The 23991-nt window shown below is 43.2% G+C and overlaps 1 protein-coding gene and 1 pseudogene across 2 annotated transcripts; one reads left to right on the top strand and one right to left on the bottom strand.

The window, feature by feature from the left end:
- Positions 1-6793: 6793 nt before the first annotated feature.
- Positions 6794-21714, bottom strand: LOC122542855 (SERTA domain-containing protein 2-like). Of its 2 annotated transcripts, XM_043680951.2 has the most exons (3): positions 21593-21686; positions 13377-13587; positions 6794-11625 (listed from the first exon to the last, which is right to left on the bottom strand). In XM_043680951.2, exon 3 carries the CDS (start codon positions 11617-11619, stop codon positions 10786-10788), a length of 834 nt encoding a protein of 277 aa, XP_043536886.1. In that variant the 5' UTR covers positions 11620-11625; positions 13377-13587; positions 21593-21686; the 3' UTR covers positions 6794-10785. The 2 variants fall into 2 exon arrangements, with proteins under 2 accessions (XP_043536886.1, XP_043536885.1); XM_043680950.2 differs by lacking the exon at positions 13377-13587 and having other exon boundaries at positions 21593-21714.
- A 20-nt stretch (positions 21715-21734) lies between these two features.
- Positions 21735-23479, top strand: LOC122542856 (thioredoxin pseudogene; annotated as a pseudogene).
- The last annotated feature ends 512 nt before the right edge of the window (positions 23480-23991 follow it).

The raw sequence follows: 23991 nt of genomic DNA, 5'->3' as shown, positions 1-23991 counted from the left end.
CTGGTTTTCCACAACTAGTGGAGTTTCTTTCGTCTCTCAAAGGTTAAATTCAACATGGGGGCTATGGGAACCAGAACATTTCTTCCAAGGGGAGTTACAATCTTTCATTCTAATTTTGGCACAAGATCGGGGAAAACATCTAATTCCCCCAAAGTTAAGGCAGATGATTGAAAATTCCCGCTGCTATTGCTAACACGTTTGAATTAATGGCATTGCTATTAATACAAACATCAACTTGTACAAAGATGCAGAATCTCTGCTTATGAAATATACCATCTGTCACTTATAAAGATGCTATGGCAAAAAAGCTTGCACAGCCTTCTCTAGCAAGGCCCCCAGTAGCAAGTGCCACATGTACCAACTCACCACATGGAGTAGTTAATATATAAACTGTATGTCCTTGGCTTCTCCAGACAGGATAAATAAGTAAGTGTTGAGTTAAACTTTTAATAGACAGTCCTAGATGGCTTTGAAATTTCTCACAGTTTTGCAACATTTCAAAAATTAAACTTCCACTGAAACAATTGATTTTCTGGTTGTTGTTGAATTTAAGATTGTCAAAAAAGGTAACATTTTCAATTGGTACCGTGGGGATTTTTTTTTCCTTGTGTTAAGCCAGTGATACCCACTACACATTCATCTAACTCACCCTTCAAAAAAGGTAATTTTTTAGTATCCACATACAAGTAGTCTAGTAGGTGAGACATGACAGCTCCCACTCTCACATCAGAAGTTTTTTAAAAATTCATTCACAGGATATGGGCATCACTGGTTAGGCCAACATTTGTTATGCATCTCAATGCCAGTGGAGTTTCTCATGCTGGGTCCCTTGCTTTTTACAAAATATATCAATGATTTTGACATAAATATAGAAGCATGCTTAAGAAATTGGATAATGATACAGTATTTAGTAGTGTGAATGATAGTGTGAATGCAGTTGTATAAGACTCTGGTGCGGCCACATCTGGAGTATTGTGTGCAGTTTTGGTCGCCATACTATAGGAAGGATGTGGAGGCACTGGAACGGGTGCAGAGGAGGTTTACCAGGATGTTGCCTGGTATGGTAGAAAGATCATACGAGGAAAGGCTGAGGCACTTGGGGTTGTTTTCATTGGAGAAAAGAAGGTTTAGGGGTGACTTGATAGAGGTGTATAAGATGATTATAGGGTCGACAGTGAGAATCTTTTTCCTCGTATGGAGTCAGCTATTACAAGGGGGCATAGCTTTAAATTAAGGGGGGTAGGTATAGGACAGATGTTAGGGGTAGGTTCTTTACTCAGCGAGTCGTAAGTTCATGGAATGCCCTGCCAGTAGCAGTGGTGGACTCTCCCTCATTATGGGCATTTAAGCGGGCATTGGATAGGCATATGGAGGATAGTGGGCTAGTGTAGGTTAGGTGGGCTTGGATCGGCGCAACATCGAGGGCCGAAGGGCCTGTACTGCGCTGTATTCTTCTATGTTCTATGTTCTAAAACAAAATTGCAAACCACAGGGAGATATCAATGGATGATCATCAACAGATGTCCAGTCTGGAGAAATATATTTGGGGAAAACACAAATGGCAGGAAACAAAAAGTGTTGAGCAACAAATGGACCTTGGAGTGAAGAACCATAAATCCCTGAAGATAGCCAGATAGATAGATAGATGATTAAGAAAGTATGCAGGACACTTTTCAGGAGTTATGATGCCATTTTAGAATTGTATAAAACGTTAGTTAGGCCAAGGCTACAGTATAGCTCTTGCACAACTCAAGAGTAATATGATTTAATTTAAAAGATTGCAGAGGAGATTTGTGAGGATGGAGTTGCCAGAAATGGAGTATTTTAGCTATAAGGAATGAATGGATAGACATTTTTCTAAGGACGGAGGAGGCTGAGGTGGGATTTAAATGAGGATGTGTCTAATTATGAAGTGCCTACATACAGTGTAAAGGAAGAACCTAAGTGCAGAACATTTTTTTAAAAAATTCATTCACTGGATGAGGGCAAGGCTAACACTTATTGCTCGTCTCAGTCAGTTAAGACAACTACATTGATATGGATCTGGAGTCACATGCAGGCCAGACCACATAAGGATGGTAGTTTCCCTCCCTGAAGGACATAATTTAACTAGATGGGTCTTTCCTAACATTCAACATTTTCATAGTTGTTACTGGATTTTTTTTTTTTTTTACAGAATTCAAATTCTGCCATTTGTTACAGTAGGATTTACCTGGGACTCGAGATCAATAGTCCACTAAACCATCACCTCCCCTTTTTAAAATTTTGATCATCACTTTAGTGCATGTCTGTAGGTGTGCTTCACCATCTAAACAGCAGAGTTATCACATGATTTGTATCTAAGGATTGTCTCAACGGAACAGCTTTTATCTTGGTAGGATTTTAAAAGCAGAGTTTATTTTTGTATCTGCTATATATTTGTGATCTATATATTTGTGATCATTGCAAAGCAGAGCAGTACTTATACACTTAATGGTAAGGTCCTAAGGAGTGTTGTTAAACAAAGAGACCATGGAGTGCAGGTTCATAGCTCCTTGAAAATGGAGTCGCAGGTAGATAGGATAGTGAAGGAGGAGTTTGGTATGCTTTCCTTTATTGGTCAGAGCATTGAGTACAGGAGTTGGAGGTCATGTTGCAGCTGTACAGGACATTGGTTTGGTCACTTTTGGAATATCGCGTGCAATTCTGGTCTCCTTCCTATCGGAAAGATGATGTTGTGAAACTTGAAAGGATTTACAAGGATGTTGCCAGGTTTGGAGAATCTGAGTTATAGGGAGAGGCTGAACAGGCTGGGGCTGTTTTCCCTGGAGCGTTGGAGGCTGAGGGGTGACCTTAGAGGTTCATAAAACTATGAGGGGCATGGATAGGATAAATAAACAAAGTCTTTTCCCTGGGGTTGGGGAGTCCAGAACTCGAGGGCATAGGTTTAGGGAGAGAGGGGAAAGATATAAAAGAGACCTAAGGGGCAAGTTTTTCATGCAGAGGGTTGTGCATGCGTGGAATGGGCTGCCAAAGGAAGTGGTGAAGGCTGGTACAATTGCAACATTTAAAAAGGCATCTGGATAGGTATATGAACAGGAAGGGTTTGGAGGGACATGGGCCGGGTTCTGGCATGTGGGACTCGATTAGGTGGAGATATCTGGTCAGCATGGACGAGTTGGACCGAAGAGTCTGTTTCTGTGTTGTACATCTCTATGACTATGTGCAAGAGGACAGCGATCTGAATGTTGGTAGAGGTTATAGAGATAGGGAGGAATGAGCCCAGTGAGATTTGAAACAATGGATGAGTATTTTATAACAATGTTGCCAGGCAAAGAGCAGATCAAAAAGTCAAAGAGACGAGAATGTGGAGCATCGCCAAACGAGCTGAACTAATCCCAAAGGGGCACAGATTCCCAATAAGGTTTTGCAAGAGAAAACCACTACATCCCAAGACACTACTATGCATTTTGAGGGTATGAATAATGGCAGTTAAAGAAACTATGGAGGTATCCAGTAGGACTCTCTCTACTGCAATAACAAATGTATAGAGAGACAGAAGGAACCATCTGCCTATTTGTTCAACACACTCTTATCCTTGGACAACATAACCCACAGTACTCCCTGTCCCCACAAACAGTAAAGTCAATTCTTACCACAAGAAAAGAAATAATGCATCTCCAAAAATCCAGTAAAATTTCTCTCTGTCTCAGAGTACCTAATGTCCTGGCCAATATATGGCCCTTGACCAACTATCACCTCATAAAAACTTTTCTTTTCCCTCCATTTTCACAGTCTTTGTGAAAAATTGCTGCTGGAATTCCTACATTTCAAAAACGTTCTCTATTTTCAGGCAAATCTAGAGACTGTGAAAGCACTACACAAATGCAAGCCTTTTTGTTGTCATAAACCAGGGAACTCAAGGTTGAAGGAGAATCGAAGTTTCGGGCATAGGCCCTTCTTCAGGAATGAGGAAAGTGTGCCAAGCAGGCTATGATAAAAGGTAGGGAGGAAGGACTTGGGGGAGGGGCATTGGGAATGCGATAGGTGGAAGGAGGTTAAGGTGAGGGTGATAGGCCGGAGAGGGGGTGGGGGTGGAGAGGTCGGGAAGAAGATTGCAGGTCAAGAAGGCAGTGCTGAGTCCGAGGGTTGGGACTGAGATAAGGTGGGGGGGGGGTGGGGGGAAATGAGGAAGCTGGAGAAATCTGCATTCATCCTGTGTGGTTGGAGGGTTCCTATCCTCCTTAATCCAAGAACTCCCCATGCACATTCGGGACGCCACCCACGCCCTCCACCTCCTCCATGATTTGCTTCCCCGACCCCCAACGCCTTATCTTCACCATGGACATCCAGTCCCTATACACGTCCATCCTCCATCACGATGGCCTCAAAGCCCTCCGCTTCTTCCTTTCCCACCAGTACCCTTCCACTGACACCCTCCTTCGACTGACTGAACTGGTCCTCACTCTGAACAACTTCTCTTTCCAATCCTCCCACTTCCTCCAAACGAAAGGAGTAGCCATGGGTACCGGCATGGGCCCCAGCTCTGCCTGCCTCTTCGTCGGATATGTGGAACAGTCCATCTTCCGCAGCTACACTGGCACCACCCCCCACCTTTTCCTCCGCTACATCGATGACTATCGGCGCTACCTCATGCTCCCACGAGGAGGTTGAACAGTTCATCCATTTTACTAACACCTTCCACCCCGAACTCAAATTTACCTGGACCGTCTCAGACTCCTCCCTCCCCTTCCTAGACCTCTCCATTTCTATCTTGGGCGACCGACTCAACACGGACATTTACTATAAACTGACCGACTCCCACAGCTACCTAGATTACACCTCCTCCCACCCTGCCCCCTGTAGAAACGCCATCCCATATTCCCAATTCCTTCGCCTCCGCCGCATCTGCTCCCAGGAGGTCCAATTTTAATACCGTACAACCCAGATGGCCTCTTTCTTCAAAGACAGCAATCTCCCCTCAGACGTGGTTGACTATGCTCTCCACCGCATCTCCTCCACATCCTGCTCCTCCACTCTTGAACCCCTCCCCTCCAATCGCCACCAGGACAGAACCCCACTGGTCCTCACCTACCACCCCAACCTCCAGATACATCGTATCATCCTCCGTCATTTCCGCCACCTCCAAACAGACCCCACCACCAGGGATATATTTCCCTCCCCACCCCTATCAGCATTCCGGAAAGACCACTCCCTCCGCGACTCCCTCGTCAGGTCCACACCCCCCACCAACCCAACCTCTACTCCTGGCACCTTGACCTGCAACCGCAAGAAATGCAAAACTTGCGCCCACATCTCCCCCCTCATTTCCCTCCAAGGCCTCAAGGAATCCTTCCATATCCGTCACAAATTCACCTGCACCTCCACACACATCATTTACTGCATTCGCTGCACCCGATGTGGCCTCTTCTACATTGGGGAGACAGGCCGCCTACTTGCGGAACGTTTCAGAGAACACCTCTGGGACACCTGCACCAACCAACCCAACCGCCCCGTGGCTGAACACTTTAACTCCCCCTCGCACTCCGCCAAGGACATGCAGGTCCTTGGCCTCCTCCATCGCCAGACCATGGCAACATGCGCCTGGAGGAAGAGCGCCTCATCTTCCTCCTAGGAACCCTCCAACCACAAGGGATGAATGCAGATTTCTCCAGCTTCCTCATTTCCCCTCCCCCCACCTTATCTCAGTCCCAACCCTCGGACTCAGCACCACCTTCCTCATTTCACCCCCCTCACCTTAACCTCCTTCCACCTATCGCATTCCCAATGCCCCTCCCCCAAATCCCCCCTCCCTACCTTTTATCTTAGCCTGCTTCCTCATTCCTGAAAAAGGGCTTATGCCCGAAACGTCGATTCTCCTGAACCTTGGATGCTGTCTGGCCTGCTGCGCTTTTCCAGCAACACATTTTTCAGTTCTGATCTCCAGCATCTGCAGTCCTCACTTTCTCCTAACTCAAGGTTGAAGTATGGTAATTGTTGCATGAAAAAGACAGAAGGTGTTAAAAGTTGTAAAAACAAAACTGCAGATGCACAATTTGTCTGTTTAAAATTTTTATTTTAAGAAAATGTAAATACCTGCATTTTCATTGGACAGTAATTGCATAGAAATTGAGCAGCACCACAGTCTGCTTGACACACTAAACCACAGCACACTGCTGGTACCAACCAGGTCCTGCATTAGCAGCTTAAATAACAAGCACCTCACACATCCAGAATGACTGCTCCTTTTACAATCCTCACCCCAATGAGGAAACAAGGTGTACTTGCAGGTACAAGCACTGAACAGACTTTGGAGCTGGAGACACTGGCTAGCCAGTTTAAACAGATAGGGGCATAAGTAATCCCCTCACAGTGGTAGGAAACCTTAATATTCAAGGCTTTTGTGGTGGTAAAGAGTTCCATGCTAGATCACTGTTCGGCAACCTTTACTGGAAAGTGCATGTGTGAGAACACGAGGTGCAAATAGATCAATGAGTTGCATCAACCCCTCTCTGAACAGGCTGGTGTCATGCAGGAAGAATCTAGAGCACAGTTAGTCCCTGTACATCCAGACCTCAGCATATCAGCGCCACTCAGACAGGAGAAACTGCAACCAAATTAAAACCTCTCGAGTTCACTGCTATTCCCCAGAAGTCTGTGTTGAACAGTTGTGCTGGGTTCGTGTGGAACTGTTTACAGGTAGATGTGTAATTTCACTCTAAAGGACTTACTGCATTAAATCAAATCTTCCAGCATTAAACATTTCCATAAATATATAACTATTATCATTAAATAAAATTCACATAATTTTCCCTTAACAAGATAGTCTTTTTAATACATACACACAAACAAAGTCTTTTTCAAACCCCCTGCTTTCTCCAGTATTGAACTGACATAATCAAAACTATCATTCCATAGTAAGTTAGCTTGAAGTGTTCTACAGTTTGTGACCCTTGTTTTGCAATTAAAGATAACTGTTAACTTCTCAATTTGAAGTTCAGATTCTGGATAGTCGAGTTAGCTTTTACCACCCAGGGCAAAAAAGGAATATGAACACACGCATTGGACAGAATGGGAAAGAGATTGATCAGCCAGAAGTCCTACAGAAACAGTGGCCTGACCATCTCTTTTTTGATTGATTTGTTGAGTGTTTCCACAAGCTTGGCTGTTGGCCTCCAGGGGTAAATGTTGCAGACGTATCGCAACTGAATACAAGATTATTACAACATACCCACCCTCTCCAGTTCCTGGGCCATTAATCATAAATGCACAATCGGAAGGCGCATTCCAGAAACAATATGATCTACAGCCACCTTGGCACAGGACAAGCTAGGTCAGTGTAAGCAACCTGGACCAGATGCACAAAACAGGGAGCATTCTTCCACACTTGCTAGCCTGCAACGTTATTCTCAGCACTGCCAATCCCCAATTGTTAAACCAACAATTAATCATATTCCCAAAAGCATCCATTAACAGCAGACTCCTGCTCACCTTCTCCAATTCTACACTCCCATAATCAGTAATTTAATTCCCACTACAAGATTTTTTAAAATGTGTACAAGGTGTACCCTACCTTAACAGTTCTACTGGACAATCCCACAGAACACTTCACTGCACCATTAACAAATGTGAAAACTTTTAAAATATTTGCAACCGTTTTATTTCTTAAATATCCAAACTGAAGCGTGGCCTAGGGGAAGGTGAAAGCATAAACCTTTATCCATAACTACATAAAAAAAATTAAAGCAATCATTTCAGTGAGGTTAAACTTGCATAGAATAAAGCAAACACTAGGGACAGGCATTAAGTGTGCAGTCCTTCCAACTTGGGAAGCAGTTCTCAATCCAGCAAGGAGGCTAAACAGGGCACCACATTTTTAAGTCTCAAAAAAATAGAGTTTTAATTAATGTGTTCAGGCATGTTCTGACATTTCCAGGAGAGACAGAAATTGAACCCAAACTTTCTGGCGACACCACTATTCCCCAAGACCCAGTACTTATACTTAAGGTGTCAAAAGCTCTCAAAGTTTGAACAATGAAATGAGAGTGGTATTCACCAGTGGGCAATTAAATAGGAAACTAAACATCAGGTGCTGCAGCTAACAGAATGGCAGAAACCATACTTCGGGTTAAAAGTTCAAAACCACCACTATAAAATTAATTTGTATAAAATGATACAAAAGCAGTCATCCATGGGAGGGTGCATGATGTGTGGAGGATTTTTAAAAATTCTCTGGAAGGTGGAATACAAAGTTATACAATCAAAGCATGGCTTAAATAGGACTGAAGATTCAAGCCATAGGACATCATACACAAGAATTCATAATGCAGAAACAGAGAGTGAGAGAGAAAACTGGTAGAAGGAAGAAAAAAAATTAATAAGTCACATTATCTGCTCAGTATCCTAAGATACTGGGTGCAAAATCAATACTATATAAAGTGACAAAATAAGCAAAAAAAAAAATCAAAAGCATGCAACTGGTTTCTCCACTGCTTCATCCTCTGAAAAATGATCAAACTGTACTGCCCTAGAGTACGGAATATAAATTGTCTAAAGTTAAAATTTGGGAGAGGGTGGGGTAAACATTGCAGCCTGTAGGAATAACTCGACGAACCCTAACAACATAGTAAAGCCACCAACCAGAATCTCAAGTGCATGCATCAGTTCAGCAACCTGCATGATTACGGACCAAACTTACTAATGATCATTTCTTATGTTGGAGGCTTCTTTCCACACTTAGTGTTAAAAAGCACCTTGGTTGCATCATGATTTGTGATCACTGCCACACAAAATTCATGTTACCGAAGTTATAAAATCACCCTTATTGGACGCTCCCATTAAATTTCAAATTTCCCCTTTAGGGAAGAAAAGTACATGAACTGGGAGCATTGGCTAAATGATACTCTCATTTAAAAAAAAAACTTTGCCTTGTGAAATGGATAATGCTAGGACTGGCTTGGAACTTTGTGTGCCCTACCTCCTCCCCTCCACCCCAGTCCATACCTATTTCATCTGAACCATCCCCCATGAAAAATAAACACAGTACAAATTAAGTGGCATATACACAGTACAAAAATTTAACTCAATACTATAAAACTCTGTTCCACGCAATGTGCTTTCATGAAACAGAGATTTAAGAATATTTAACTGTGCCTACAGTGCGGTCATTAAATACCAATCAATTAATATGGCTATTTAACCTATCTTCGCTTATAAAACTAAAAGGGGACCTCAACCTTCAACAGCTGTGTCCATGCTCTGAATATCTACCTGTATCAGAAAATCAAGACATTTTAAAAATTACTAAACAATACTGAATGGTGCTTCGAAAACTATGTCAAATCCAAAGCAATTTAAGTTGTTCCACCCTGTGAAATTTGTATCTGACAGCTTTATATGCTGCAGATAAAGATTAACAACATGCTGAAGCAGTCAAAAACACAAATAGCAACTAAATATCAGTACAGAATCACTGTAGCACCTCTACACCATATCCATTGGGCTGGCTAGTTCACTGTTAAAACGTTTTAGAAGACAAGGGCATTTTCATTCCTGTCACACACTAAGGAACTCCAAACTGTCTACCTTCAGCCATTATCCTCCACATCAGTAGCGGATGGCAAGTTCAAGTTCAGAAAAGGCAAGATACGCAGCTGACAATGTAAACAACTCCATTCAGATCAGAATCCTTAGGAGATAAGGAGGCTTGCAGGTGAAAGGTTGGCAGCCACCAGATTCCCAATGTAAGGAACAGAATTAAGGCATAGGACTGCTCTGGACCACAGCAGCAGGATGACTGGGGCTGAGATTCAACACAGTTAACTTTCCAAGCTCTTTAACAGATCAAAATCCACAGTGCAAGTTTGGAGCATGGGTGGGGAAAAGGGGTGTAAAATAAAAAATCTGGTCTCAAAAGCTGGACAATAAGTGTCATATTTTGGAACAACAGCAAGACATCTAGAGCCTAGCCCTCTTTGCTCAGTTGAAAACTGCAGCAATTAAACACTACCTGAAATCCACATTCATCTGGCAGGCAACAGTGTGAAGCTGTTGGTCTGGAGACTCCTGTGATGCAGTGGAAGTGTTCTTACCTCTAGGCTAGAATGCCCAGGTTCAGATCACCTGCTCCAGAAGTGCATCATAGGGTCTGAACAGGCTTATTAAAAATATCGATAAAGCCACAGGTCTAAATCCACAACCACTTTGGATAAGGTTAGGACCTGCCTGGTGAACCTCCCTTGTAACTGCATTGTAGAGTCAGAATATGAGTCAATGGCTTTATTCCAGCAGCAGCTTCATTCCAGTTCCCTTGCAATTAACATGACATGCATGACTTTGCATTCAAAATGGAGGGAGGCTCAAAAAGACAACTCTTCCTTTGTATAATCTCAATTTAAAAACAAAAAATCTTCAAATCCAGATTTTGGAAAAAAAGCAGAAGTCACACAATACACACACACTTAGAGCACTATGATTAATTTTTTAAAAAAATGTTCAACCTTATTTTTAGGATACAATAAGGAGTAACTTTGATCTGTTCTCATAAGGCCCTGTGCAGCTGCCCGGAGGCATTTGTTCGATGATGTTGGTAGGGCCAAAACCAATAGATAAAAAATTACATTTATTTACAGCCCCTAACTCCCCGAATCATATACATTGATCTGAAACACTGCTCCATGTTGATATGGAGCCCTGAGTAGAAAGTGAGCAACAGGACTGCGCCAGCATTGCTGCCCTTCGAAAGTGAGGGGGTGTGTCTTTGGCTTGCAGAAGTCAGTCAGTAGCCTGTCACAGTGAGGTAGCTCCTCAGGAGCTGACCAGGATCTCCATGATGTGATCCAGGTCATTCAGGTCAGTTCTTAAAGTTGGACTGGCTCCCAATGAAGAAGAGGAATTGCATGAGGTGAAAGTCTTAGCCAGGTCATCAGCCACACCAGGGGGCACTGCACGGCCACTGGGAGCCGGCCCCACTGTAGCCACATCGCAGTCACACACAGAGGTGTCAATGTCAAGAAAAAGGTCATCCAAGGTCACACCTACAAGGTAACTAGAGCTCATGATTTCAAAGCTGCCAAAAACTGACTCCAAAGGTCTACAGGGCTCTGTGGACTGGATTTCCTCTTTGTTCCAGTCTTCTGCTGCTGTGTCCATTGCTTCTGGCAGGCCCAGATTGTCCTGTGGGATTGAAGGTGAAGGGCTTTCATCAACAATGATGTCAAGATCCCGGAGGATGGAGTTGATGGCAGAGGAGAGGGAGTGGTCCTCATCAGAAGCAGCAGATGTAAAGTCCTCAAGGCCATCGCCGAATCCAGCGGGGTGGCTCTCAGTTGTCAGCCGCGAAGGTGGGACATCCCGTTGGCTGCCTAATTCCGAACACCCAGAATCCAAGGCCATGGCAGATGCCAGCTGGCTGCTTTCCAGCCGGATCTCTTCTTGGATCTGCCGCAGGGTGTTAGCAATCAGGACAGTGCGCCGAAGGCTGAGCTCCGGTAGTGCCCGCCCATTCTGCATCTTATTCAGGGAGGTGTTGAGTACCAGCTGCCGCTTGAGGCTATAGGACTCCGGACAGTCAGCAAGGTTCTGACAGGAATCCAGACCCCCATCGGCATGGCGCTTCCGCTTCACACCCTTTCCAACCATTGAGACCTGCCAAGATAAAAGACAGCTGTTAACATTGTACAGATCCCCAGAGAGATGTCAACAGGCATGGTTAGTATCTGTGCCAACACTAGCATATCTGTAAAGGGCAAAAGAAGATTTATTAGCTTGGTTGTTCAGGAATTACTGCAAACAACTGGCCATTCAGCCCATCTAATCAATGTCAGCATTTACATTACAACCAAACCTCTAACCACTTATGATCTAGTTAGGGACCAATAATGTTTTTTTAAAAAAAAATCCAAAAATATTCTGTTTTAGCAAAATGTATCAAAAATATTTCACTTCTGTTTTAGAAAGTAAGCAAACTTTATAGTATTGGTGTGATTACTGCCATCAGAACTGCAGGAGGGACACTCATCACCATGCAATGGTAGTGCCTGTTTCATCAATGGCCAGCAAAACACAACAGCAAGGTGTCTGCACTAAAGGAGAGGAGCAATAGAAAATATATGTTCTTGCAAAGGTTTAAACAAAATCAATTCTGGGATCCTAATTCGTTCACTACCCCACTCTGAATACTTGCACGACCTGCTCCTCATCCTTCACTGACTTCATCGCACTCACTACTGTGCTCTATAGCACGTCAAGCAGGGCACCGAATGTGGGAGGGCAACACTGATGAAGCAACAAGTGGGGAGTGAGACAGCTGAGCACTAAGCAGAGCAGGTTTCCTTGGACATTAATGAGGTAATGCTAATGTCCTCTACCAGCATGGTAACAGGGAATATTCAGTTATTATAACAGTTATTATAAGTGAATAGATTTTGTTTTGATTAATATAGTTTATAACTATGTAATGAACTTGGGTTTACTCCCTACTTTAGTTAAGCATTCTCCAAGACAGATCAATTTTTAAAAGGTTTAAAAAAAATGTTTGTACGGAACAACTGTAATTAAGCCTCCAAAGAATCATGGTGATTTTCACGTCGTCCCAGCTCCAACTATTCTCAGGTGCATAACTTTAATTTACCATCTATGACTGTGAATACTTTGATCCCTTCTTCTGTTTACTTTATCAATACTACTCAGCTTATTCAGCAAATTTCTTTATTTTAAACAAGAATCTGTGGGGCACAGTGTAGATTATTATCTTCTAATTCAACTAGATAAACATTCACTTTCTATTCCCTCAAACAGAAAACAGAAAATAAGCCCCACCCATATTCTACACAGTGAACCAAGGTAAGACTTTTACTTTGTTCACAGAATAGACTGTCAGCTACTGTGGCTATCTTCTCTGTGAGCTGCAAACCATACACGATCCAAAACTAACTCCTGCAGCAAACAACCAGATAAACCGAAACTAGAGATCGTCTAAACTCTACCCATTTCAAATGCCCTCGAATCAGCTTTTAAATTATTTATTTACAATTTCTTCTTTGATTTGGCGAAATAAGTGGCTTCACAACATTTCAGCATTCATGGAATTCTAACCAGTTGAGCATTTAACTCCCCAAAAAAATTTAAAATCTCCCTTGTTGCAAGGATTGCGGATGTTGTGTCTTCAGTTCTTCATACCTAAGCCAGCCCACTTGCTGTATTATAGTGCCATCTCTTCTATTCTGAGTTGGTTAAACAAACATTTAACTTTCTGAAATGCCATTCCTTTAGCTGTAAATGCCTACAGCCCAGTATTTTAAGTCCCTCACTTTTATAACTTTAATCTTTCCAGAACTAAAATAAATTACCCCTCAATTACTAACTTGAACCAGGAATAATATATTCATAAAACGTACCTTCTTCAACAAACTCCATCAATAGATGCTTCTTGGGGTGGGGAGAGTGAAAAGAAAATCAGGCTGCTTTGGATCTTCTCCCGATTGTCCAATTAGGCTTTTGGAGATCAGAGGAGATGACCACTCAAACTACTCCCTTAACCTTGCAAAAGCTTTCCTTTTCATGTATTCAATTTCCTTTGAACCGATGACAGAATCTGCTCCCAACACCCTTTCAGACAAAATGCTCTAGATTATAAATCAGTGAACCAACATTACTCGTCACCCTTTCATTCTTTTATCATTTGAAAATTTGCCCATTTTTCCTAGGGTGGAGGGAGTCTAAAACTAGAGGGCACAGGATTAAGGGGAAAGATTTTAAAAAGCACCTAAAGAATAACTTTTTCATGCAGAAGCTTGGAGTGCATTGAATGAGTTGCTAGAGGAGGTGGAGGCTTGTACAATTATAACATTTAAAAAGGTATTTGAATGGGTACATGAATAGCAAGGGTTTGGAGGGATATGGGCCAAGTGCTGGAAAATGGGACTAAGTCAGATTGGGATACGTGGCCAGTGTAGTGAGATGGACTGAAGGGTCTGTTTCCGTGCAGTATGACTCTATGATCTCGGCTAAAAAAAATTCAGATTCGATCAGATGAGGAATTGTCAGCTCCTCGATAAATTCATACACTCAAACAGCCTGTCAACATTCAAAGACTTGTGCGCAGTTGGACAAGATATGGATTAAGGTCTTTGAAAGATTGAGGACACAGGAGCAAATGAGAAAGAAAGACAATAAAGCAACATCGGAAGAGAAGACCTGATTTCTGCTAACATAGCATCATCACAAAGTGAATAGCTGTTCATTCAGTGCTGCTTCTACTGATGGGTTAGTAACCAAATATTGAACACGAGACACTTTTCGGTCATCCAGAAACCCTGATGAGACTAGACTTTTCATTAAGCTACAATAAACTGAAATACAGCAGTTGCAATGAAAAGCAGCCCTAAAGTATGAGCACTCTTCCCTCTCACCTCTCGTCAACAATTATTACTGAACTAGCAAAGGTCATGTTAGATGCATTTGATAATAAATGCACTATGGATCTTGTAGCAACATAAATCTCTGAATGAGGAATCATAGATGTCTGACAGATTGTGACAGCCTTCTAAATAAATGTTAACTCGGCTGATGGGGAAAAGAATGTTAAATTCAAAGCTTCCCATCTTCATGAATGCTGATAGAATTTAATGATGGCATCTATTTGGATTCCTTAATGGATTCTAACTTTCTTTACAATAAAAGCTCATACTCACCTGTACCATCAATAAATTCCAACTACAATGGCTCCACATCCAAGCACAACATGCCGTCTCAATCACACACACTTTCAGAATTATTGGAGGCAGAGTGCTTGGTTACTATTAACTGCCAACCACCCCAGTGAAGCAGGAAACACATTTCCTGCTATTGGGATCTGTTAATTCAGAGAAAGGCAGGAATGTAGCCAGACCAGCCATGGTTTCTGATGTGCACAGTCTCATTTGGAGATGAACTGGCAAAGTAGAATCGTAGAATTCCTGCAGTGTGGAAACAGGCCCTGCGGCCCAACAAGTCCACACCAACCCTCCGAAGAGTAATCCACCCAGACGCATTCCCCTACTCTATTATCCTATATTTACCCCTGACTAATGTACCTAACCCACACATCCTTGAACACTACAGGCAATTTAGTATGGCCAATTCACCTAACCAGCACATATCTGGACTGCGGGAGGAAACCTGAGCACTCTGAGGAAACCCATGTAGACACAGGGAGAATGTGCAAACTCCACACGGATAGTTGCCAGAGGCTGGAATTGAACCCGGGTCCCTGGCGCAGAGGCAGCAGTGGCAACCACTAAGCCATCGTAATGCCCAAGTAGTTTGGCATCTGCTGCAAAAAAGGAACAAAACCGACACAATCCACATATACAGAACACTAGTAAACTGCAACTGCTTGTTTGACACAGGCAAATCCATCAAGACATCTCTTTGCAGATTGCTGAAACCAAGTGGGAATATCGAGTCACAGTGACACTTTACTCAACAGAATTCATCAATCAGCAGGTCACTGTTGAATGTAAGAGTAAGCTAGCTAGTAATAATAAAAAAGATTGCAAGAGGTTTTTAAGATACCGAAAAGGTAAAGAGAGAGGCAGAGTGCACATTGGACTAGAAAATAAGGTAGGTGGAGGAATTGAATTAGGTACTTTGCATTAGTTTTCAAAGTAGAAGACACCAGAACTTCAAGAGAGTCAGGTAACAGAAGTGGGTGCAGTGGCCATCACGAAGGCAAAGATGCTGGGTAAGTTGAAAGGTCTGATGGTAAATAAACCAACCTGAGTTCTGAAGGAATCTGATTCAAGAATCACTGGAATCAGAGATTGATGGCTGGAAAATGGTAAATGTAACACCAACATATGTGTGTGCACATGTGTGAAGGGAGGGAGGCAGAAGACAGGAAACTATAGGCCAGTTAGCCTGATGTCAGTTGTTGGTAAGATTTTAAGAGTTCATTGTTAAGGATGAGATTGCGGAGTATTTGGAAGTGCACGGTAAAATAGGGTGGAGTCAGCACAGCTTCATCAAGGGGAGGTCATGGCTAACAAATCTTATTATTCTTTGGAAGTCTTTGAGTAGGTAATGAACAAATTAGACAATGGAGAGCCAGTGGATGAGATCGATTTGGATTTCCAGAAGGCCTTTGACAAGGTGCCACACAGGAGGCTGCTAAGAAAACAGTCAATGGTTTTAAGGGCAAGGTACTTACATGGATAAAGGATTAGCTGACTGGCAGAAAGTGGACTTTTTAAGGATGGCAGCCAGTGACTAATGGAGTTCCACGGGAGTCCATGTTGGAACTATTTGCATTGTACATTAATGGTCTGGACAAAGACAGGTGGAGGAGCAAGAATCGCTGAGAAAGTGGAGCAGCTGAAGGAGGACTTGGACAAACTAGGAGAGAGGGCAAAGTAGTGGTAGATGGAACACGATATGGGAAAGTGAGAGGTTTTGCAGGTTTTGAAGAATAGAGACTATTTCTTTTACCTTGCCTGTGAATGTGGTGACATTTGTTTAGGGTTTGCATGCTGTAAAATGCATCCTACACATTTCCCTCAAAAATACATCTTTGCCACTGGGTATTTAAATTGGAGTTTGCCATATCTCAACTATGTCTGTCAGGTATTTCACAGCAACATAATGGGGAAGAAAGCTTTTTGGCCTGAGTGATATGCTCAATACCCAACTTGTTTGCGTAGAAAACTTCTGTTGATGCAAAAGATATCACATCCAGAACCTAAGAGCTAGGAAATTTGCATATTAACAACCTTAACAATCTGGACAAAGCAACCAAGGGCATTGTTGCTTAGTTTGCAGATGACACATGTTGAGGGAGCGGGGATGTTGCAGAAGGACTTGGACAGGTTAGGAGAGTGGGCAAAGAAGTGGCAGATGGAATACAATGTGGACAAGCATGAGACAATAGGTGCAGGAGTAGGCCATTTGGCCCTTCGAGCCATTCATTATGATCATGGCTGATCATCCACAATCAGTAACCTGTTCCTGCCTTATCTTCATTACCCTTGATTCCACTGTCTTTAAGAGCTCTATCCATCTCTCTCTCTCGAAAGTATCCAGAGACTCGGCCTCCACTGCCTTCTGAAGTACAGCATTCCATATATGAGATTTCGCATTTTGGTAGGAAGAAAAGACATAGTCTATTTTCTAAACGGAGAAATGCTTTGGAAATCTGAAGTACAAAGGGACTTGGGAGGATTAGTTCAGAATTCTAATAAGGTTACCATACAGCTTCAGTTGGCAATTAGGAAGACAGATGCAATGTTGGCATTCACTTCAAAAAGGTTTGAATACAAGTGCAGAAATGTACTACTGAGGTTGAATAAGGCTCTGGTCAAACTGCATTTGAACCACCTATTGAAGGAAGGATGCATTTACCTTGGACATAGTGTACAGGAGGTTCAAGCAAATGATCCCAGGGCAAAGAGCTTGTCATAGAAGGAGCGGTTCAAAACTCTGTCTGTACTTGATGGAGTTTAGAAGGAGGAGGGGGATCTCACTGAAACTTGCAGAATACCAAGAGGCCTGGAGTGAGTGGACGTGGAGAAGATGCCTCCACAAGGAGAGAATTAGGTTATCTAGGGACACAGCCTCAGAACGAAAGGATGATCGTTTAGAACTGAGATTAGGAGAAATTTCTTCAGCCGGCGGGTAGTGAATCATGGAACTCGTTGCCACAGAGGCTGTAGAGGCCAAGACATTTAAGTGCATTTAAGACAGAGATAAATGGTTTCTTAACAGGTAAGGGGATAAGGATTACGGAGAGAAGGCAGGGAAATGGTGTTGAAAAACATATCAAACAATGAAGCAGATTCAAAAGACGAATTACCTATTTCTGCTCCAATTCTTACGGTTAGTGGCCCAGAACTCTCCAAATCAGACTCAGTCATCAATCACTGAAATGACCATGAGCGGGCAATCCCAATATATAAGGGTTCAAATCCCATCACAGTAGACCGAGGATCTGAACTGAGCTTCCAAAAGCAAAACAAGTCTGGAAATACAAAATTGGTGCCAATAAAAGGATCTTATAAGTTTATGTATTACTGTAACATCCAACCTGGTTCCGCATTTTAGGGAAAGAAACAAGATTCCTGGTCTATTTTTATGTGGCTTAAGACAATAAGAAGCAAGAGTAATAGGTAGGTGGTTTTTTTGGGCCTGCTGTATCATTCAATATTCCATGACTAATCTTTTGCCTCAATACCATCTTTCCCAACCACATTTCTCAATTCTGAAGTGAAAAAAAATCCACACAGTTCTAAATTTATCCAATGAGCCTTAAATTTATTCAATGTTGGTGCATTTGGCTGTGTGGGCATAGAATTACATAGATTCATAAATTTCTCCTCAGTCCTGAATGATTACCTTGAAACTGCACACCATTATTAAAAAGAAAATTCAAAGGTAAGCCCCTTCAGAATCTTCTGTTTCAACAAAATTACACCTCATTCTTCTAAACTTCAGACAACATATTCTGGATTAGTGGTGCTGGAAGAGCACAGCAATTCAGGCAGCATCCAAGGACAGGCAAAATCGACGTTTCGGGCAAAAGCCCTTCATCAGGAATAAAGCCTTCAGACAACATATGCCTAGTTGACTCAGCCGCTCATATGGCACAAACCAAACCAGTTATATGAGAAAGCAACTAACAAAGGATTGTCTTCTGAGGAAAAGCTAAATCCATATCCACTGGGGTTCTTGAAGAGTCAGAGGTGATGTAATTGAAACATCAAGCCCCGAGGAGACTTGACTGGGTGAATATGGAAAGAATTATTCTTCTTGTGGGAGAATCAGATAACTGGAGGTTGCCCATTTACCACAGAGACTTTCTCACAGAGGACTAAGTGGCTTCAAAACGTACATTAAGCAAGCAACTCTGAATGGCAAACTGTTCAAAACAATATACATAGTAGTCAAGGTGCCACTTGCATCAGATAACAAATACATAAACCCTGAGAATGGAAAATCAAAGGAATTCCAGGACATCTCTGCAGGAATTCCTCAGGGTAGTGTCCTAGGTCCACCATCTTCAGCTGTTCCATCAATTACCTTCCATCAAAAAGGTCAGAAGTGGGGACATTTGTCAATGTTTGTGCAATGTTCAGCACCATTCGTGACTCCTCAGACACTGAAGCAGTCCTTGTGCAAATGCAACAAGATCTGGACAATATCCAGTCTTGGGCTGACAAGTGGCAAGTAACATTTGCGTCACACAAATGCCAGGCTATGATCATCACCAAAAGGAGACAATCTAACCAAAACCCCTCAACATTGAATGGTGTTAGCATGGGAAGGTAACAACATCTTAGGATGTATCATAGACTAGAAACTCAACTGACTCACCACATAATTGCAGTGGTTACAAGAGCAGGTCAGAGGCTAGGAAAATTGCAGCAAGTAACTCACACCTCCTGACTCCTCAAAGCTTGATCCTCATCTGCAAGGCACAAGTCAGGAGTATGATGGAAACTTCTCCACTTGCCTGGTTGAGTGTGGCCCCAACAACACTCAAGAAGCTTTACATCATCCAGGACAAAGCCCACTTGACTGGCATTACATTCACAAGCATCCACTCCCTCCACCACCAACATTCAATAGCAGTGGTACAAGATGCAGAGCAGAAATTCACTCAAGATCCTCAAACAGCACCTTTCAAACCCATGACCACTTCCACCTAGAAGGACACAGGTAGGAGATATATGGGGACACCGCCATCTTCAAGCTCCTCTCCAAGCCACTCATCATCATGACTTGGAAATATATAATCATTCCTTCACTGTCGCTGGATCCAAATCCTGGAATTCCCTTCCTAATGGCAGTATGAGTGGACTGCAGCAATTTAAGAAGGCCATTCACCACCATCTCCTCAAGGCAGGTAGGGACAGGCAATAAATGCTAGCCAGCCAGCAATGACCACATTGGACAAAATGAATCATGACAAAGATAATATTTTGAAGGCAGTCCAACCATTCTAAATTATTTCTACCTACCATCTACAAGTGTCCTCCAAATCTCTCAATCATTGTCAGAGTCTTTCAAAGATAGATTCCAATCACCATCCCCCTCCTTACTTTTCTGCTGACTACAGACAACCGTTGTAAGTGAGCTGACCACAATCAAACTTTATGCCATGCAAATATTGGAAATAGGAGAAAGTGAGGACTGCAGACGCTGGAGATCAGAGTAGAGAGTGTGGTGCTGGAAAAGCAGAGCAGGTCTGGCAGCATCCAAGGAGCAGGAGAATAAGCCCTTCATCAGGAAATAGAAGGGGTTGCATTAATAAAGGACTTTTCAAAAACACAAGGCATTATAGTCAGAGATGTACAACAGGGAAACAGACCCTTTGGTCCAACTTGTCCATGCCAAATAGATATCCAAAATTCATCTAGTCCCATTTGGCAGCATTTGGCCCATATCCCTCTAAATCCTTCCTATTCATATACCCATCCAGATGTCCTTTAAATACCAGGTAATTATACCAGCCTCCACCACTTCTTGTGGCAGCTCATTCCATACATGCACCACCCTTTACATAAAAAAAACCTTTGCCCTTTAGGTCCCTTTTAAGTCTTTCCCTTCTCATCTTAAACACATGCCCTCTAGTTTGGACACCCCCACCCCAGGGAAAAGACCTTTTCTATTTATATATGTTTAATGTATAATCATTACTTGTAATGCTGGTGCCAACCTGTGCCAATAAGATCCCACAACAAGATATTTTGGGCAATGCTGGTTGAGGGATAAACATTGGCTAAGGCATCAGCCAACTCCACTGTGCTTCCTCATCAAAATAGCACCAAGGGATCTTTCACATTTATCTGAAAAGAGCTGCTGCAAACAATGCAACACTCTCCTCACTACAGCACTGAAGAATAACACCATCACTCAATATAACTGCAGATCCTAAAAAATGCTCCCACATTAACTAGCAAGGAGGAGGTACTGCTTCTCAATCAGCATGGATAAAATGTGTATTAAAAGATCAAATATCCCAAATACCACCATGACCTGAACAACTCCACCTGAAGCTGAATTTCGAAGGATTCTGACACTTCTTCCCCGCTCCTGCCAGTGAAGACCTGCCCCTTTTTCGCGCTTGGCTGCACCCGGTGCATGCTGGGCCTTGTAGTTCACCGAGTGATAGATATCCTTGCAATCCTGCGGTACGGCAACCAACACCGGGTCAGGGCCAGTCGGCCTATCTAAAATCTCTACTGGGATGCTTCACCCTCCAACTACCTTCCTACAAAAAAAAAAGACAACACAGTCTCGCTCTCTAAAGGAGAAATAGTACCAGAACTACAAGTCCCGGCCAGCTCGGCGCCCATGCGCAGTTAGAGCTGTCGAGAACTTGCCCCCGCCCCTCCCCCCTCTTCCCCCACCCACAAGATGGGCTTGGTGGGGCAAGAGGACTGTACCCCCCCACCCCCCCGGAATCAATCCTTTCCAGAGAGGCACTTTCTGGGAAACCGGCTCCTTCAGCGCGAATTCCTGGCCTGGATGATGGAAAAAAAACCAACGGGCACTTCGAAGCCGCCGTGTAACGGGCGCCCTGAGCACCACAGCAATCAAATTAAAAAAAAACACACTCTCGCTGGGAGCGGGTCGCTACCTGCTGATTTACTTGGACGCAATTATTTGTTTTAATTATATCCCGATCATCACAGTAGGTAGACACGGCTTTCCCTCCTCATCGACCCCCGTCCGCCATAACCCGTCCGTTCCCCGCCGAGTTAATTCTTCATGTTGTTTTTCTCGTCTGCACTCCTCCTCCCGGCCGCCGCGCTCGGTGCAAATCAAGACACTAGCTCGAGCTACAGGCCCCCTGGAGCCTGTCCTATTGGCCAGGCGTCGGAAGGCACAGGCCAATCGGGAGAAAGGGGTCGGTTCTACTGCGGTTACGATTGGTAAATAATGCCGTCCATCATCGCGACGGAGGCGGGTCTCGCCAACGGACTGCCCGCTCGCCCAATCGCCATCGCGTCTCCGCTGTGGGCGGGGACCAAGAAACTTGGTTTGAAAACCCCAACAAATCAAACGATTTCGGGTTGAGATGAGAGTTTCAAACTACCGAGTTCTGACTTAGGAGCGAATCATTGGTCGACTGTGAGTAACCGACGGTAGAACGTGAATTATCAACAGTGAGAACGCCATTTTTGAAATGTATTTTTAACCGACGTTGCTAAGTTACGGGAGAGGCTGATGGTGATTGGCGGGGCGGTGTTGAACGGTGTTGGCCAATGGCGTCGGCGGTCTCTGTGTCACGTACCATGACGTCACGAGGCTGCGGGTGGAAGTGCCGGCCCCAGGGTCTTGAATGGGCGGGGCCGGCTCAGTAGGCGGAGCGATGGGCGAGGTCAACACCGTCAAGTGTGTGGTGGAGTTCGAGGCGGCTTTGCGGGAGAGTGAGCAGCGCTTGGTCGTCATGCTCTTTTCCGCGCACTGGTGCGAGTTCTGCCAGATGATCCAGCTCTACTTCGATGAGTTCGCCGAGTCCTATCCGGAGGTGGCCTTCTACGAGGTTGACATCAACGTAGCCAAGGACGTGGTGCAGCTTTGCCGCATTGAGTGGTTCCCCACCTTCCAGTTCTACAGGACCGGAGCCAAGATCTTTCAGTTCAAGGGACCCAACCGCTGCCTCCTGGAGCGGATGATCCAAAAGCTGCAGGGAGATGATTTGCAGTGTTCACCTAAATTAAAGCAGGCCAATACCTAATGGTTTTCTGTCTGCGTTTTCTTTTTCTCCCCTTTTTGAAGATTAGAGTCACGGAGGTTTCACAGCACAGAGCATTACCGCACCATTCACCTCATTTATTCCAACCCCGTTCTCAAGCAATTGACCAGTAGTATTTTAGTTAAAAATCACACATCAGGTAATAGTCCAACAGGTTTAATTGGAAGCACTAGCTTTCGGAGTATTTTAGATATATTAAGTAGTATTCATTTTCTAGGTGAGAGAAAGGTTATATTTTTCGGGCAAGTTTATAAAATAATAATTGGTACCAAGCAAACGTAATCGTGGATATTCCATTCCAAAATACAGAACTGGGGATATCATTTACCAGTAGGATTTGGCAGCACTTGTGTGCTCAATGATGTGAGTAGGAATATTTTTCCACTTTGAATACTCAGAAATGATCAATCCGAGATCAGGCTTATCGCAGTTAAGGCATAATCAAAAGCTGCTTTAATCTTTGTATTTTAGACAATTTTAATCAAACTATTCAGACGTGCTATTACACATGTCTCGAACAGGTGGTACTTGAACCAATGCCTTCTGTTTTGGAGAAAGGACACTACCACTGGACCACATTGTATCCTATAGCATTTCAAACGCGTGTTTTTCTTTTTAACATTCGCGCCATAGGGTTTTTACAGCACAGAAACAGGCTCTTTGGTCCATTGTATTTATGCTGGCCAGAAGGAAACTGACATTCTGTAAATAAAATTAAATGTGTGATTCAAAAATTGACGTGAGAGAAATGGCTTTTGATTCCTGGGTCACCACTACTGGGAAAATGGTAGCTATATTGATGGAACGGTCTTCAGCAGAACTTCCTGGGACCTGTGCTCTGGCGCGCCATAACTAGGTCAGAAGAGAGGACTTTACATATTAGGGGAAAAGGGATCAAGTTGTGAAAGATTCTATCAGTTAATACAGGAGATAAGGTAAAAGAGCACGGTAGCAATGAAGCAAATTGTATCAGAACATGATAGGAAGGGATAAAGTGTACTAATGTAAGAGTGTAACAATAGGTAGGACTAAAGATTAGAAAACAGTAAAAAAAAATTGGTAACAAAACATGATTTTGCATCATAAATAGAAATAAGTAGTCATTACCGAGACATGGTCGCAAAATACCAAAATCTGGGACCTGCAATTTCATAAGTATGTGATATTTAGAAAGTGCAGGAAGCTAGGTAAAGATGGAGCGAGCAACTGCTCTATTAATAGTGCCAATACAATACAAGAGAAATGATCCTAGTGTTGGATGTTAGGGTGTAGACCTG

This window comes from Chiloscyllium plagiosum, unplaced genomic scaffold, assembly GCF_037043375.1.
Source record: "Chiloscyllium plagiosum isolate Xiang-an unplaced genomic scaffold, Cpla_swu_hap1 HiC_scaffold_47, whole genome shotgun sequence".
NCBI classification, from domain to species: Eukaryota; Metazoa; Chordata; class Chondrichthyes; order Orectolobiformes; family Hemiscylliidae; genus Chiloscyllium; species Chiloscyllium plagiosum.
Note: the sequence above shows the minus strand (reverse complement) of the source record. Positions and strands in the feature narration are given on the sequence as shown.